General features: G+C 40.6%; 1 protein-coding gene across 1 annotated transcript in view; it reads right to left on the bottom strand.

The window, feature by feature from the left end:
• The window catches only part of GCNT2 (glucosaminyl (N-acetyl) transferase 2 (I blood group)), a 120,902-nt gene extending 116,169 nt beyond the window's left edge, over window positions 1–4,733 (bottom strand). Inside the window, exon 1 of the mRNA XM_061591795.1 lies at window positions 4,529–4,733. Coding sequence (XP_061447779.1) covers window positions 4,529–4,570 — 42 coding nt within the window. The 5' untranslated portion in view covers window positions 4,571–4,733. The remainder of the gene's footprint in view (window positions 1–4,528) is intronic.
• Between the last annotated feature and the right edge of the window lie 13,662 nt (window positions 4,734–18,395).

The raw sequence follows: 18,395 nt of genomic DNA, 5'->3' as shown, positions 1-18,395 counted from the left end.
AGCATATCTTGTTTTGGTGTGTGATCAATTTCTTCCTGTACTTCTGCATAAAATCTCTCCAATTCCTCTTCTTCTGTGTTTGCTGTTGGAGCATAGACTTGGATGATGGTTATGTTAATAGGTTTCCTATTTAATCTCATTAATATCACTCACTCAGACCTTGCATTGTAGCTCCTAATTGTTTTGCTACATCACTTCTCAATATGAAAGCAACCCCATTTCTTCTTAATTTCTCATTTCCTGCATGAAATATTTTATAATTGCGTGTCTGAAAATGTCCCATTCCCATCCATTTTAATTCACTCATGCCAAGTATTGTAATGTTGAATAATCAACAGGGAAACACACTGACTGACCGAGATGAAATAAAAGGAAGATGGAAGCAATACACTGAAGAACTCTATAAAAGAGATGCCAGGATGACAGATTCATTCATGGAGGAACCATATGATGAAGAACCAGAAATTTTAGAATTTGAGATGAAAGCTGCTCTTAAAATACTTGGAAGAAACAAGTTACTAGGAACAGATGGCATACCAATAGAGTTGCTACAAGCTACTGAGACTGAATCTGTCCAAAGTTTGACAAAAATCTGTCAAGAAATATGGAAAACTAAACAATGGCCCACAGACTTGAAGCGTTCAATATACATCCCAATTCCAAAGAAAGGGGATTCCAGGGAATGCAGTAATTATCGAACTATTGCTTTAATATCCCAAGCAAGTAAAGTAATGCTCAAGATTCTACAACAAAGGCTCTTACCATATATGGAGCGAGAAATGCCAGATGTCCAAGCTGGATTTAGAAAGGGAAGAGGCACCAGAGATCATATCGCAAACCTATGTTGGATAATGAAACGACCAAGGAATCTCAGAAAAAAATCACCCTGTGCTTTATGGATTACAGGAAAGCCTTTGACTGTGTAGATCATGAAAAACTATGGAATGCTTTAAAAGAAATGGGGGTGCCACAGCATCTGATTGTCCTGATGCGCAACCTATACTCTGGACAAGAAGCTACTGTAAGGACAGAATACAGAGAAACCGATTGGTTTCCCATCGGAAAGGGTGTGAGACGGGTGTATTTTATCACCCTATTTGTTTAATCTATACACAGAACATATCATACGGAAAGCGGGATTGGACCAAGGTGAAGGAGGTGTGAAAACTGGAGGGAGAAATATCAATAAGATATGCAGACGATACCATACTACTAGCAGAAACCAATAATGATTTAAACCGAATGCTGATGAAAGTTGAAGAGGAAAGCACAAAATCAGGTATACAGCTGAACGTCAAAAAGACTAAAATAATGTCAACAGAAGATTTATGCAACTTTAAAGCTGACAACAAGGACATTGAACTTGTCAAGATTTATTAGTATTCCCGATCTCTATGTATGGATGTGAAAGCTGGACAGTGAAAAAAGCGGGTAAGAGAAAAATCAACTTATTTGAAATGTGGTGTTGGAGGAGAGCTTTATGCATACCATGGACTGTGAAAAAGACAAATAATTGGGTGTTAGGACAAATTAAACCAGAACTACCATTATTTATTTATTTATTTTATTTGTATACCGCCCCATAGCCAAAGCTCTTTGGGTGGTTTACAGTAACTAAAAACATTAAAACAAATATACAAATTTAAAACACATCTTTTAAAAACAATTTAAAACACAATTAAAAAAATTAAAACAATTTAAAAAACACATGCTAAAATGCCTGGGAGAAGAGGAAAGTTAGAAGCTAAAACGATGAAACTGAGGTTATCATACTTTGGACACATCATGAGAAGACATGATTCACTAGAAAAGACAATAATGGTGGGAAAAACAGAAGGGAGTAGAAAAAAAGGAAGGCCAAACAAGAGATGGATTGATTCCACAAAGGAAGCTGCAGACCTGAACTTACAAGATCTGAACAGGGTGGTTCATGACAGGTGCTGTTGGAGATCGCTGATTCATAGGGTCGCCATAAGTCGTAATCGACTTGAAGGCACATAACTACATTTCTGAACCTCCAAGTAAGCATTGGAATGCCCCATATCGTATATCTCCATGACTGGAGGATTGTCCCCTTCGAGAGCCACAATATGTTTCTCCAGTCAAAATTGTGGTGTTTGCGCAATGCTCATGAATGTGTGATAGCCTCAGACAACAAGAACAATAAGGAACTTGGTACGTTCACTCTACCAGTCAGCTTTGTACCACCCCAAATCATACATCTCTATCTCCAGGAGAGTGTTCTCTATAAAATAGCATTGAATCACATCTGACCCAAGGTGTAAAAAATGATGCCTCATGCCAATAATTGTTAAAACAGGTAGAAATGTACACTTAAGATCTTTTTAAAATTTTCTGATTGAGCTGTGTTTCAAACTTTCAACACAAATAAGGAACTGGGAACTAGTAACCAACTTCACCATTGTGCAGAAACTCATATTGTATTAGTCTACACAGCTGGTCTGCACCACTTAATGCTGGTGGGCCAACTATCTGCATCAATAAACCAATGAACCCTTTAGCAAGCTGAACCAAAAACATCTAACCCAGAAATGTGATCAAGGAGGTTACAAATCTTCTATATCAAATATAATCCAAATCCCCTCATATTGTTTCTTTTCCTCTTGCTCTGTTGATCACCCAACAGAACTCCAACAGCAAGATATCCACCAACAAATTAGGAATATCATGGTGGGCTTCTGCTAACCATGCCTCATGTCTCACAGGGGTGATGATCATACATGGAAGAGTACAGTGACTCCCATGCAAGTCATTTAGGATTGCCAGGTCTCTAGGTTTTGCCCAGAGACTCTGGTTTTGGGGGACCTCTCCTGGTCTCCAGGTGAGTCACCCCAATCTCCACACTCTTAGCTTTCATTTAAATTTTTTTTTAAATTTCTAAGTGGTCTGGTTCAAGAGATATACAGCAAAATGTCAGCCCCCCCCAACTTCTGTTAGAAGTCAGCTACTCTAATCCCTGCCCTTTCAGGGTTTTAGCCAATAAGTGAAGTCAGGGTTGTGAACCATAGATTTGCTGGCCTCCAAGCAGTAGCTAGAACCCACTGCAAATTCTGAAAACAGTTTCCTTTTCCTGTTTGTCTACACATCAGAAGTTGAGTGAGTGTATAGCTTTCAGCAGCAGCAACAGCGATATTGCCTTTCTACAATAATATACCAGGAAATCTAGAACTGAAGATCACAGCAGGATCTTGGTAGGCATCCACAGTAAACAATTTCATTTACTATGATTATAATAAAAGCATACATGCAAGTTTTTTTTATTACTTGAAAAAATAGCATATTATACGTTTTATCTTTCAAATAACTTTTGAACAGAAATTTGAAAAAGTGTACATGCTGCATCTCATGATGCCATTACAATGTTATACTTTTCTAATTATAAGGAGTCAAACAAGTTTAAATTAGCACTTACTTTTGAGTAGACATGGTTAGGATTGTGCTGTAAATCAATGAGACTTTTGAGTGAACATAACAAAGGATTGTGTTGTAAATCTTTCTCTCCCCCTCCAATCCTTTTTTTAAAAAAGCAACTTACTTAGAATTATTATTAGAATTAGAATTTATTACCTACCCTTCACCCCAAGATCAATGGTTTTATTTGGTAGGAAACTTGGTACAACTAAAAGTGTGCATGAATCTAGGCCTTGAATAGAAATATAACAGTCAGAATAATGGTTACAGTGAACATTAAATATTTCCTAACTTGGTAGTTATTTGGAGGTCATCTAGTCCAACCTCTGCTCATTGCAGGAATTCCCAACCACAGCATCTCTGACAGATGGCTACCCAGCTTCTGTTTAAACACTACCAGCAAAGGAAAGGCCACCACCTCCTGAAGCAGTTTGTTCCACTGTTGAACAGTTCTAACCATTAGAACATTTCTCCTAACATTTAGCCAAAATCTGCTTCCTGGCACTTTACACCCATCTGTTCTAGTCCTGCCTTCTAGAGCAACAGAGAAAATCTTCAAGAAGAAGAACAAAATGGAAGCTACCGCTCAAGTTGGAAACAGAAAATATCATCTTAGCAATTGTGCATTTCTTATAATCTGGGTCATACAGGGCAAACTTTGGCCATGCTTTTAGATTTTAAATTCTGTTATGAACACAAACTTCCTGGGAGAAATCACCAACATATAGTAATAGAATCCAAAACTATGCTCTCTTCTCCCCTTCTTTTTATATCTTTTTTGGCACTGACTAGAATTTATTTCTATGCAATTTACTTCAGCTCAGAATATATTCTTTTCCTTTATTGCCTGGTATGCAGATTACCAGCCAATAGTTACTAGATAAGAGTGGAAGAAAAATACAAACCTACCTGATAACAACACAATCTAGAAAGGTTCCATATGTGTCTGGATTTAAAACAAAACCACAGCTTTCCAAACCAGTGGGGAAAAAATAGGGCTTGAGGTGTTAACTTGATCCAGTAAAACATATACAAACAGTCCAGGTTTCAGGGTTCAATATATTTTTTAACAAAAAGCAAATTACTGGTTCCTTACCATTCTACCCCTCTCAGACAGTGTCTGGCCAAGCCAATTCATTATCTAGCAAGTGGCAAAAGCTCAAATATCCAATAATCTTACAGCAACCATTCAACATAACCATTATTAGATGTTGCTTGGAGAATCTTAAGACCAACTCAGTTGTCGAGCAGAGCAACCTCCATAGTCTTCCAAAAGCCTTTGAGCCTCCTCTCCTCTCCTGCTTGCTTGCTGAATGGCATTGTCTGGCTCATTCTCCCACTCATTCTCTTTTTCAGCACAACTGGCTTGCAACAGAGACGTGTGCTAAGCAAAAAAAAACACCCCAGGAAAAACACCCCAGGAAAAACAAGTCTCACCTGATGCTGCTGTGCTAACAAGTCTGGATCATCCAACTTCTGCACATCAATTGCCGTTTCAGGGCTGCCAGCAACATGTGCTATAATTAAAACAATTATAAACCAGGCAAGATGCTACAGCTGCATTTGTATGGCTAGTATGGCTCTTTCATCAGCCCTAAGAATTTTGTGTTGAATGGAAACACCTAGGTGACAGCATTTGACTTGTGTCAAAAAGACAACATGTTTTATGATGAAATTTGTGATGTACATCTCGTACTTTGTAACAGGGTTGTGTGTGGCTGAGTAACCTTGCTCTCCTGGCCACTGACAGCATTGTGGCCGCAGCTAGACTGTCTGGTGCAGAAGAGTGGCTGTTTTCCCCTTGCAACTCAAGTTGTTCTGTTCAGCATCCATTTTGCTTGGTCTCTCATCAGAAAATAACCTAGTATGCTGTAAGTACAAGCATTAAAAGTTTGGGAATGGCTTGCCAGGGCAATAGGTTTCCTGCTTCAGCTTTAAAACAGCTTCGGAACAGCCAGACCAGAAAGGGGGCAGGGAAAGGTGCTTGATTCTTCTTTGCAAAAACAATGAACCATCACAAAGAAATAAAGAAATAAGAGACATGCACTTTCTGTCCCCTAATCCAGTGGGTTGTTTCTTCTTCTCCTTCTTCTCCTTCTTCAAATCTCTTACTTTCAAATAATACTTGCTAGTATGGTAGATATGCAGGTTTGGCTTGCCTAGGAATCATATGACCCACATTCACATTCCAGGAGGCTCTGCAGTGTATCCTACCTTACACACTTGAGATGTCTTCATTTGAGAGGGAGGGTGAAGACATATCCCCCCATATACATATCTGCATCCCGGGAGGAGGGGACACCCATGACTGCACCAGCTATCCATGCCCATAAGTGATGATGACAATGAGGCACCTTTCACCCTTCATAAGGTCCCAGGGCAGGTTATAGGAATTAAAAAGATACAATATTAAAAACAGTTTAAAACAAATTATGGCCACAAGAATAGGGTGGGTCCTAAAAATATCTCTCTTAAGTGTCAAAGATCAGGGCAAAGTGATGCATCTTCAGCATATAAGGGAAACTCCATCATGAAGGTGCCAGGCTCACCTTTGTGGGGAGGGAATCCCACAACAGTGCATTCAGCATGTCCAAGAAAGGGCCCCATGTCTGCAGGAACCAGGACTGGCCCAGTTGTACTCACATGCAACCCTACACAGGAACCTAGGAAACTGCCTGGTACAGAGCCTGTCCACCCAGCTCAGTATCGTTGACTCAGTGGCTGCGGCTCTCCAGGATTTCAGACAGAGCGTCTCTCCCAGCTCTACCTGGAGAAACCAGGGAGCAAATGGGGAACTATCTCCGTGCAAAACAGTTGCCTTATCGCTGAGCAAAAGAGCCCAGTTGTTCCCAATGTATACGCAGCAGCCAGAGAGACTAGCTAGCAGGCACATCAGTATTGGGAGCAGCAGGTCTAGCAGGTGGAGTTTGAGCCCTTTCAAGAATTCAGAGCACTTATAGGGGAGAGGTCAAAGGAACACTTGCTACCGTGTGATCAGGTGTCAGGGTTTAAACGTGAAGTTTCAGGGTTTTACTTTTAGCCTCCTTTTCAGAGGACCAAATGACCTTTCCATCCTATGTGCACTATGCTGCAACATCTTTGGTTTTTTAATTCATTACAGTTGTGTGTATGTATATGTGTATGTGCTTGTCTCAGTTCTTACCAGGACCACAGTGCATGGAGAGGAAGGCTATGAGGCTTAGAAACAAGTTCCCATTGGAGAATCTTCTAGGCAAAGAGTTAAATCTGGCTCAGGAGCTAGAATTTCTGGACAGACAGCCTATTTTCCATCCCCAGCCTTCAGTTTTAAAGGTAACATCATACCATGCATTTAACTCACTCTAATACCAAGTCATGGCTTCCCCCAAAGAATCCAGGGAGCTATAGTTTGTTAAGGGTGCTGGGAATTATAGCTCTGTCTGAGACCTCCTAACAACTCAGCATCTTTAACAAACAATGGTTCCCAGAATTCTTTGGGGGAAGCCATGACTGTTAAAGTGGTATAAAAGCACTTCAAATGTATAGCGTGGATGTGACCAACAGTCTACAGCCACGAGAGGGCTGTATACTATAACAGACTTTTGCATTCCACAATGTTAAATTGAAAATACCCCTCATGCCATTCTGATGCTTCCCATAAACAAAACCTTATAAAACTTTTGGTGCTGAACTCAGAAATGCTTGCTTAACAACCATCTAAGTTTTCATGGTGATACACAAAACAGTCAGTGAGAATCAAGAGTTCAAAGTGTAAAACAAGAGGAAAAATCCAGTCCCCTGTTGGACATTTTTCCATCAGTGGTGTCATAATTTGTTGAAATTAATTAAAAATCAGCCATGTTCACAGAGTGCCTGTAATTCTATTACTGACCTTGGGCCATACTCTGACCTTCATCTTCTGCAGTTTAAATGTTTAAAAAATGCCTGGCTGATTTTTAATTAATTTAAGAAATTTAACATTGGACTCTATTATAACATCAGGCATGCTCCGTAAGAACCAACTGTCAGTGTTCTAAAAGCCAGACTCACAGCTATTTCATTTGGCTAATCAGGGGACCCCACCCATGCCAGACATTTATTACACTTTAGACAATAATGGCTTCCCCTAAAGAATCCTGTGAAGTGTAGTTTGTGAAGGGTGCTGAGAGTTGTTAGGAGACTCCTATTTCCATGACAGAGCTCTAGTGGCCAGTGTGGTTGTTAGGAAATATTTTATTGCCAGGCCCCAAGAGTTGTTCAGAAATACTAAATTGCTTTCAGAGCCAGTGACACAATGAATGATAGAACGTTTCGTTTCTCCTCTTGTGAGAAGGAACACCCAGAGGCGCCTGGAAGGCTATAACATCCTGAGAAAGGAGATAAAATGTATCCTCTATTATTTGTTGCTGTTTCTATCTGTCTTGTTTTACTATACACACCCTGCAATTGTAGCTTGTTCAGCTCAAAAGAACAAGCATTCCCAAAACACCTTGCAAGAATGTATCCATAGTTTTACGTCATACTGCTGACTTGAGAACTTCCACAGGCACACTAGACCCATCCTTATCTCTTAATAAGTGTCAATCTAACTCTCTTCCTCGCCTCTTATCTCAAAATAAGCTTTCTTTAGATTGACAAGTGTATAAGCTCTTTATCAAGTTCTCGCTTCTTAAGAATTATGAGAAATGTAACAAGGATAAACAGACACGCTTGCTCATCTCTGTAATGTTGTATTTCCTTTGTTATGATATTATACTTTGTTTTGCTTATGAAACTATATAATGAGGCTTTACTGAATAAACGATGCTCTCTGCCCTGACAGACTCCTGTCTGTGCAGTTCAGAGATCCCTCTTGATCAAGCAGTTTTGTGTGTGTCTATTTTATGTTTGGTATCTGGCTGGACCACTAACAGGTAAATTAAATTGCTAAAGCTTGCACTCCTATTTAGAGCTGAGGTGTGCGCTAACTCGCCCTTCTTGGGGAGGGGGCTTAAATTTGAACCCAACATCTGTGCACATAAATCATGATTTAATTACAGGAATCAGTTCTCGACTGACCCAAGAAGGTTTTTTTTGCTGGCACCTGCAAAGGGAAAGTTTTTCTTTATGCATTTTGTACATGGTTAGAAGTCTAATTGCTAACTCCTTTCAATTATAGGAAGAAATAGAAGCCATACAGAGTCATAATGCCAATTATTTCCTCCAATTCTCTAACATGAATCTATTTTATTAAGGGTTTTTCATTTGTCTGTCTTGTTTGATAAATGTTTATACATTAACCATGCCTGTTTTGTTTTGCACGAGTGTAAAGGGAAATTTCCTCCTTGTCCCTCTTTACGGAGCTTTGAAAAGGAGGCATAGTTTCTGAAGTATTTAGTTTTTGCTCATCTGCCCTTGTTTATCCTTTTAATTTTTGTGTATAAGCTTTTGGAGTTTTTTTTTTTGTCACCCAAGTATAAGGCTAAGGACATTAAGGAGTTTTCTACTGTAGGAATTAGGTTTAATGGATTTTAAAAAATAATTGTTTTCTTAGTAAGCAAATTGACTGAAAGGGAGACAGCATTCTCTTCCACTGGTTGAAAGGAAATCTGCGTACTCAAGATTAAAAGTTAAAGCAGCCCCTCCATTTTTATAATAGTGTTTTTAATTGATGTTTATGTTTTAAGTCTAACTTGATCCTTATTGTTTACTATTTTTTATACTATTTATTGACAGTGTTTTCCTAATTATGCCAATTTCTTTCAGCCAGGCCATATCCCAAGGAGAAGAGGAAGGGCCTTATTAATTATTGTTTTATCTGTTATGTAATTACAAATTGTTTTTTTTAAATTGTTGTCAGTATTGGTTTCTTTCTCTCTCTGTAATCCCCTGTGCTTATTTACCCCACACCTTACCCGTTTGGGTGTATGGTTTTAGGAAATTACTTGTGTGTATCGTCCTTCCTGCTGTAATGTTTAATATCTTTCTTATCTCAATCCTTGCCATTTGACCACAACCACCGTGTAACAGAGAAACGTTTTCACCTGATATTTTATTTCATCGGGAGCTCCCTCCTTTTTCAAGTTTCTTCAAGTTGTTTTCTTCAGTCTGTGTACACAGTGGACTGATTTCTTTATTCTACAGCGGTTTAGAATTAAACATGATTGTTTTGTATTGACTTTTGATGTTTGATGCGTGAGCATAGGTTTGCCAAGGTGATTTAAGTAAAGTAGTTGAAGGTAAGAGCAGGTGTAACAGATGGATAGAGTTAAAGACCAGGGAATGAAGAATAGAAGTGCAAAAGCTAGGTATTTCCTAAAGAAAGCCCCGTGTGCCCATTGCAAGAAAGGGGAAGATGAGGCTACTGAGTACGTTGGAATATAGCATGTTGCAAAAAGTATGTAGAGGAGGCTGGAGAGCTGAGTTGAGGGATTGAAAAAGGTGACTATTTTCCTGCTTATCTTATTTTGCAGAACACAAAGGTTTGAAAGGTTTTATGTAATGTTTTATTAGCAAACGTTAACTGAAAGAGAAACAGCAAACGAACGAGTTAATGCTAACAGTTCAACCCCCCTCCTTTTCTCACTCTCTGAAACTCAAGGCTGAGGGTAAATGCAACCCCTCCTTTCTCTAGTCCTTTTGAAACAATGGTTATAGTTTTGTTTTCAATTGATTCTGAAGTATATTTAAGTATGTAAACTGACTAAACACTTTTTATGATTTAAGCTAGCTCAATCCTTTAAGTTTATCATTTATTCAAGAGATTTGAATTTATTAACTGTGCTAATTCTTTTCAGCCAAGTCATGACCAACAGGAAGAATTTCGGAATTGTACAAAGGCCTTATTAATGTTTATGTCTGGAAGCTATAAAATGTTCTTATCACAAATGCCGGCTTCTATCCTTTCCTATATCTGTTCACTATTCTTGCATCTGGCAAAGAGAAACTTAATTTTCCTCTCCGGGGCTCTCCTTTTCTTTTCTGTTTTCCCAGCATTCCCGTGTCTTTCCAGTGAACTGTACCTGGCCAGAGGCTTAGGAAACTCAAAATTTTAATATGTGTTGTCATGTGTTGTTATGTTTGAATCCCTTTGAATATTTTTTTCCTCACCAATAATAGGAATACTCAGTTCCAGGTACAAAGTTGCTAAATTGATAGTTGCAACTAAATATCTTGGTTTTTGTTACTTTTGTTCAGAAGTCATTCATCATCTGTGGCCATGAATGTATTTTATTTTTATATTTTCTTTCCTGCGCTGAAGCATTTTCTTCCAAAGGAACGTTTTCTTTTTTTGCGTGTGTATCACAGAAGATTGTTATTTAAGGCATTTTTGATTAGATCCTTGAATTGCTTCAGAACCAGGACACAGATATTTTCCTGTATTGCTGCAATAACAGCATAGAGGCCTGCTTCATTCCACCCAACCACAGAACTATTTTTGGGTCTGTTTTGGCCATCAACCTGAAATGGACACCTTGTGCAAGTTTGCAATCTTTTCATACAGTCACTCGGGGGGAGGGGAGAATGAAGACTCTTTTCATTATTCCAGTTTCTTTGCCTAGCATTGGCAAAAGACACACAAGTTCAGTTACAGCTTCCTCTGAACATGAACAGGATGAACTTTGTGCAAGCTATTCCACAATATGTTACAAGACCATGTTTATTTATTTATTTCTGCAATTTATTTATCGCCCATCTGGCTGGAAACCGAGCCACTCTGAGCGATGTACAAAGTCATAATATATAAGTATCACAACATCAAAACAGCAATAAAACTAAAACAACAGGTAAGGTTACTACAGTAAAGTTCAATAAAGCTTCTGGCCCATATAGTCCACAGGGTGCGTCATTTGCGAAACCGAAAGCGGCATCTCCTCTCACTCTCAGCATCCAGCATCCAGCTCAGCAAACAGCGAGAGGCGGCACAAACAGGCCCCACGAAGACGCGACCAACAGGAAAGTTCTCCCCAAGAAGCCAAAAGCAAAGGCGATGAGAGGCAAAACGTGGCCGACACAAGGCAAAACGAGCAAGGCCAGCACGACAGGACAATGGAGGCCGCAGGGGTGCGCCCCAACCCCAGCAGCCAGCAGAAAACTGCTGCAGTGAACAACGCTGTCTCCCGAACAGAGGCCGCAGCCCCAGGCTCGCCGAAGGGCCGCAGCTCATCCCAGCTCCGATCCGGCAACCAGGAAACGGCGGCGGCGGCGGCTCAGCGTAGGTGAAAGTCTTACATCGTATTTCTGATAGCTGGCATCCAGGTCGGATCCGAGGGTGGTGACATAAGAGGGGGGGAGGCTACCCCGTATTTTCCAATGCATTGTAACCTCCAACAAAGGAGAGATTACCGCATAAAAGCTGTTGCTTGTTTTATTTCCATTGTAATATTGAATGTAATTATTATGCATTGTCCTTTAAGGATGTGATGTCATTGTTGTTTTTCTTTTGATTGGTAGCGAATGTTGTACTTCTATAATTGACTCAAAGGCTTATGTTTTGCAACATTTAAATCACCTCAACGCAGTATATCACGACGTGGGAGGCATCAAGACTTATTCTTCTTTCCCAAGTCTACAGAATGGTTTAACCTATGGCCGAGCTGGCACCAGCTTTTTCTTTACATTTTTCTGGGAATTTCCGGTTTTATCTTCTTATGTTGCTGTATACAATGCCTACCCAATTTATTTTCCCTCTTTTCCACTCTTGGAAATCAGTATCCAAGGAGGTCCCCTTGCCCCAGCGAATGTCCCCTCCAACGCCGACCTTTTACTTCTTTGACTGACTCCAAATGGCTAGGACACCATGATGCAGCTATAATTTAAATAAGCCTTGTTTAAATTTGCCGCAAATGGGGGATTATTTGTTAGTATATATTTCATATGTTATGGCTATTTTGTTCTTTAGATGTTTTTGCTTTCCAAATCCCTTTGAGTAATTCTGTAATAGTGGTTTACTGAATTTGGCCATTCCAGATGTGAGGTTCATCAGTATAGAGTTTTGGCCCATTTGTTTACTTTCTCACTCTGCCATAACAATCTAGGATTTGTTTGTTTGGAATCCCATCAAGATTGCTTTGCTCTCAAAATGATTACTGTATCTTATTGCTCTTTCATGCTATGGGGGCGGGTGCCTTAGAACATTTTAAAGTCCCTGTATGAACCATCCAGAGAATATTAGTTAATCCAGATTTGTTTCACCACCTCAAACCCATTGCATTAGGTTATGACCTAGGTGATCTCCAGAAGTTGCTTTCTCATCCTATGTTACAGAAATAATTAGAAGCAGTTAAGCAAATGGGAGAGCAAGCTACACTCTAGATAGCACATGATTGCCATACAGTCACTTACATTATAGATAAGCACTCACAGATATAGGCACATGGATGATTTTGAATTCCCTGTTTGGCTGGGGTAAGGACGCCAAAGGAGGTTTAACCCTTATAATGCACCCCATTGTGGTGATTTTGGTATTTCAGAAAATTCTGATCTTTGCCTAGCTGGCCCTTGTAATATGGATCCATCTCATATGGCACAGTTACACCCTGGAAGTCAGCATTGGAGCCCGGGGGCAGATCTGTGCAAGGACGGCTGTGTATATCTGCCTTCTAGCTATAACAGGGGGGGAGTGATATGGCTTGGCTAACCCCATTTTGGTTCAAGTGGAACCCAGGAGGTGCAAGGCCAAGAGCTATAACTCCCACCCCCATTCTCACATACCCCCACCTGTTGATATGGCTGGTAATGCGTTCTAGAGGTTTGTGCGCAGGAAAAGCAAGGGCAAAGTTAAACGCTGTTGCATAAATGTTATCTTATTCCTTGGCAGATACACCCCACCCACCGTGAATTCCATTGTTCTTTAGAAAGATCTTTAGTGTTTTAGTGTCAATTAGAAACACACATGCAGATACACACACACCATTGACCCTACGCATCAGAGCAGCTGGGATCTCTGCAATAGGACACACATGGTACTTACCATAGTGGGCTCTACTGAACCTCACTGCCTCAGACCAATACCTGTCCCTCTTTCCCCCCTAACCTTATGCTCAAGTAAACTCCCTTAGGACCATCTGTAGTTAAATGCAGCTTGCTGATTGATCCATGGGCTCAATCAGCGCTGAAATGGGGGAATTGTTAGGAAATATTTTATTGCCAGGCCCCAAGAGTTGTTCAGAAATACTAAATTGCTTTCAGAGCCAGTGACGCAATGAATGATAGAACGTTTCGTTTCTCCTCTTGTGAGAAGGAACACCCAGAGGCGCCTGGAAGGCTATAACATCCTGAGAAAGGAGATAAAATGTATCCTCTATGATTTGTTGCTGTTTCTATCTGTCTTGTTTTACTATACACACCCTGCAATTGTAGCTTGTTCAGCTCAAAAGAACAAGCATTCCCAAAACACCTTGCAAGAATGTATCCATAGTTTTACGTCATACTGCTGACTTGAGAACTTCCACAGGCACACTAGACCCATCCTTATCTCTTAGTAAGTGTCAATCTAACTCTCTTCCTTGCCTCTTATCTCAAAATGAGCTTTCCTTAGATTGACAAGTGTATAAGCTCTTTATCAAGTTCTCGCTTCTTAAGAATTATGAGAAATGTAACAAGGATAAACAGACGTGCTTGCTCATCTCTGTAATGTTGTATTTCCTTTATTATGATATTATACTTTGTTTTGCTTATGAAACTATATAATGAGGCTTTACTGAATAAACGATGCTCTCTGCCCTGACAGACTCCTGTCTGTGCAGTTCAGAGATCCCTCTTGATCAAGCAGTTTTGTGTGTGTCTATTTTATGTTTGGTATCTGGCTGGACCACTAACAGGTAAATTAAATTGCTAAAGCTTGCACTCCTATTTAGAGCTGAGGGGTGCGCTAACTAGCCCTTCTTGGGGAGGGGGCTTAAATTTGAATCCAACATGGTTTAACAGTCTGCCCCTCTTCTGGGGAGTGTAGCTTTCTGAGGGGAAAAGGCTGTCTAATAGCAACTCTCAGCACCCTTCACAAACTACACTTATTATTTATTTATTTATTTATTTTATTACATTTTTAGACCGCCCTATAGCAATAAGCTCCCAGGGCGGTGTACAGCATAATAAAACAGGTTAAAATACAAAAACACAATAAAACATAATTAAAAATTTTCAATTTTAAATTCAAATTTTAAAATTTTTAAAATTTTTAAAATGCCTGGGCAAAGAGGTAGGTCTTTACCTGGCGCCGAAAAGATAGCAAAGAAGGCACCAGGCGTATCTCATCAGGGAGGGCGTTCCATAGTTCGGGGGCCACCACTGAGAAGGCCCTAGCTCTAGTTATCGTTCTCCGTGCCTCCCTATGCGTTGGGACACGGAGAAGGGCCTTCGACGTCGAGCGCAGCGACCGGGTAGGTACATAGCGGGAGAGGCGTTCCGCCAGGTATTGCGGTCCGATGCCGTTAAGGGCTTTATAGGTAAGAACCAACACTTTGAATCTGGCCCGGAAACATATTGGTAGCCAGTGCACTTCCCAGGATTCTTTGGGTGACGCCATGACTGTTTAAAGTGGAATGAAGATCTGGTGTGGATGTGGCCAGGGACAGCTTTGGTTTAAATTTGTGTGGGAGGCTACATGTGCCTGCTGTAGAATAAAAAGGTGGGGGGAAAGCTGAAAAGCAATGATACTGTTCACAATGTTTTCCTTTTAGAAAGGAAAGGTGCTTCCCCTCTGCCCAGTGCCCACCCACCCAATCTTCTCCCCACCCCCTCACCTCTCTCTTCCCTCATGCCCCTCCCCGAGGTCAGTTTCACCTATCCTAAGCATGATTGCACAGGAGTAAATCCCATTGAACTCAAAAAGCATGAAACTGATCAAACCTTCTCTCCCCTCCTCCTCCCTCTTACCCCCTCCCCTTCCCCTTACAATCCTCTCCCACTCCCCTTACAGTCCTCTCCCACTCAATCTGCTCCCCTCTCCCCCTTCTTCCTTCCCTGTACTCTCCCTTCCCCCTTCTCCTCCCCCATGGTCAGTTTTACTTATCCTAAGCCTGATTGCACTGCAGTAAATCCCACTGAACTTATAACCATGGAAATGATCAGACATGCCTTTCCCCTCCCCCCTCCCACTCTCTCCATTCCTTCCCCTCCCCTCCTTCCCCTCTCCTCTCTTCTCCTCTTCCCTTCTTCCACCCTTCCTCTCTTCTTTCTCCCTCCTCCCCTGACCACAGTGCTCCCTCTTCTCCTCCTCCCCACACAGTCAATTTCACCTTTCCTAGGCATGATTGCATGGGAGTAAATCCCACTGAACTCAATAAATATGCAAATTATCAAACCTGATCTCCTCCTCCCCTCCCCCTCCCACCTGCTCCATCCCTCTCCTCCCCTCTGCCCTTCCTCTTTCCCTCCCTCCTCCTCTGTAGTCAGTTTTGTCTATATTAAACATGATTAAGCATCCATTGAATTCAATAAGCATGCAAATGATCAATCCATTCTTAGCAAACTTGCACAGGATCCCATTTCTTACCTCCTGGATTAAAAAACAGGGAAATTCACTAATAGGCACAAAAATCTTGTGATTTAATAATTTAAGAGTTGCCACCATTCACCATATGCTCAGAGGCACGTTACCAAATTCTTCCAAGCTACACAGCAAGTGGATTGGACTGTGAAAGACCAACCCAAATTGCATTTTGACAACTTTGTAGGGCAGTACAATATCTCAGAGAGGAGGTCAGGTCTCCTGCTCCCCTAGTGCATTCACTATAGCTGCCCAATTTCCCTGCTTTTTAAAGTTTGATAGAAGTATCTGTTTGGTATTGGTTACGTTCTTAAACCGCAAGCTTTTTTGCCTATTAGTGACTATTGTCTAAATCCCTTCTTTTTCTCTGCATTTTCTTCATGTCTATATCTCTCTGTGGGAGAGTTAAATTTTCTTTAATTGGGTAACCACCCTAGAAGGAAATACTGCTAGTCACAAGTGTGTGTGTGTGTGGAGGGGCCATTGTGTGGATTGTCAGCTCAGAAGAGAACCCACATCTAGACTGGCACCCACATCAGAACATTGCAAGAGTTCTGATTGGCTAAGAGAGAAATTCCTCTTCTCCCTCCCTCTCTCTCAACTAGAGGAAATGGCAGCGGATGAAATGAGGAGGAAAGCCAGATCCATTGCAAACCTAGCAAGAACCTCTTTCCCATTCATATATTGTTACTGCCATGTAACATAGGAATTGCCACTATAAGGCCTCACATTGAACCATCAAAGGAATAATTTAAAAACCCTGTGATCAAAAGAAGGGCATCCAATCCATTGATTATTTCATGCTTTCTTTGGCTAAGACTCTTCAAGAAATTGGGTAATTCTTTGATGGGCAGACCTACCTGTAAGTCCATTGAAGTTAACAAAACTGGGATCATTTTATTTGAAAAGAAAGAAAAATAAGTCTCTCAAACTTGTTAGCAAATCTTCTCATGGGTGAGGTGTGAATCTGGGGAACACAATATCTTAACAACTCTGCTAGTTACAACTTGTCTTTGCATTGAGGAACTCCTCCAAAAGCAATTCTAAATTACAGGTTGCAATATGTTGTGGCACCTGCTATTATGTTGCCTAGCACTCTCTAAGATTGTTCTCTGGCTGTTTCCTTCTGTTGACAGTTAACAATGTGAACAGAGCCATGCGAGTGAAAGGCACACAGTGGATAAGGTTGCGAAAGGAAGCTTGGCACAAACAGTTATTATTAGTCCCCAGGGCACAGGAGATCTCGATTAGGGAAAGGGGATAACTTTGTCTGGGATAAACCTATAGGAGCATGCCAGATTTTGGGTTGCACAGAATTTCTCATCACACAGACAGAAAAGGGTTTGATGTAGTTCAAAGGCTTGCATACCCTCATATCAGCGGAAGTTTGGTATTTATTTATTTATTACATTTATATACCACCCAATAGCGAAGCACTCTGGGCTGTTTACAGCAATTAAAAACAATAAAACAAATATACAAATTTTAAAACACAAAAACAATTTAAAAACACAATTAAAAAAATCTATCTTTCTGTCTGTATATCTACATCATTTTGGATCCTCTTGATTTCTGAGAAAGGAACAGAGGAGGATTCTCTTTAGGGAAATGTGGTTACATCTGCACTTCCAGTTTTGGTAAAATGTGTAACTTTTACCATCTGAAGAGTTGGGCAGGGTCCATACGACCAGTAAATCCATAGTCTAAAATCTGGGCTGTTCTGGCAGCAGAATTGTGGAAGAAGAAACGGTCAGACACGATGCCTGAGAGGCACTAACAGAAGTTTTACTCCTGCAATACTTTATTTGAATTATCAGTAAGGTTTGTTGTCATGCACTGATCGACTGGTAGCCTGTTAGCATCTCTGGAAATCCCCTCTTCTGTTCAACTACTAAATGCACAGGTGCCCTCCCAATCCCACACTTTTGGACATGGCAAACAGTTACTGTTTTGTGGGCAGAGATTGGAACCTAAAAGACAGCAGCGTGGCTCAGACACTTCCTTGGAAAGCAGAGGGCCTCGGACCTCCGGGAAGGGTGACTTAGCCTGTGCCTGCTTTTGAGACGGGCTCCTGCCTCAAAAGAAGCTTATTCAGATATATCAGTCAGTTTTTTCTTTTTTTTTGACTGATTAAACTTCTCCCGGGTAGGGAGAAACGAAGAGATTAACCTCAAAGCCTATTTTTGTTGGGACGACCAGATCTCATTAATTTATGGGACGAGGTCCAGCCGACGAAGGTGGGACGGATTTTTAACAGCAAGCTCTATCTGATAAAGCGAACGTACATCTTATCTTCTAAGAGAGAACGCACTAACAGGCAAGCACCCTTCTTTCTATATTTTTCTTTTACTTGACTTAAATTGTTGCTGTTTAAAAGAGATTTGCCAGATTGATCGGTTTTTGACATCTCACTGGGGAGCCATAACTTCTCTCTGCTACGCACTAATTAATAGCTTATCTCTGTTTTTGTTGCAAAAAGCTGTCCTGGATTTGCATTCTAAAGATATACACAGAA

This window comes from Rhineura floridana, chromosome 1, assembly GCF_030035675.1.
Source record: "Rhineura floridana isolate rRhiFlo1 chromosome 1, rRhiFlo1.hap2, whole genome shotgun sequence".
Taxonomy (NCBI): Eukaryota; Metazoa; Chordata; class Lepidosauria; order Squamata; family Rhineuridae; genus Rhineura; species Rhineura floridana.
Note: the sequence above shows the minus strand (reverse complement) of the source record. Positions and strands in the feature narration are given on the sequence as shown.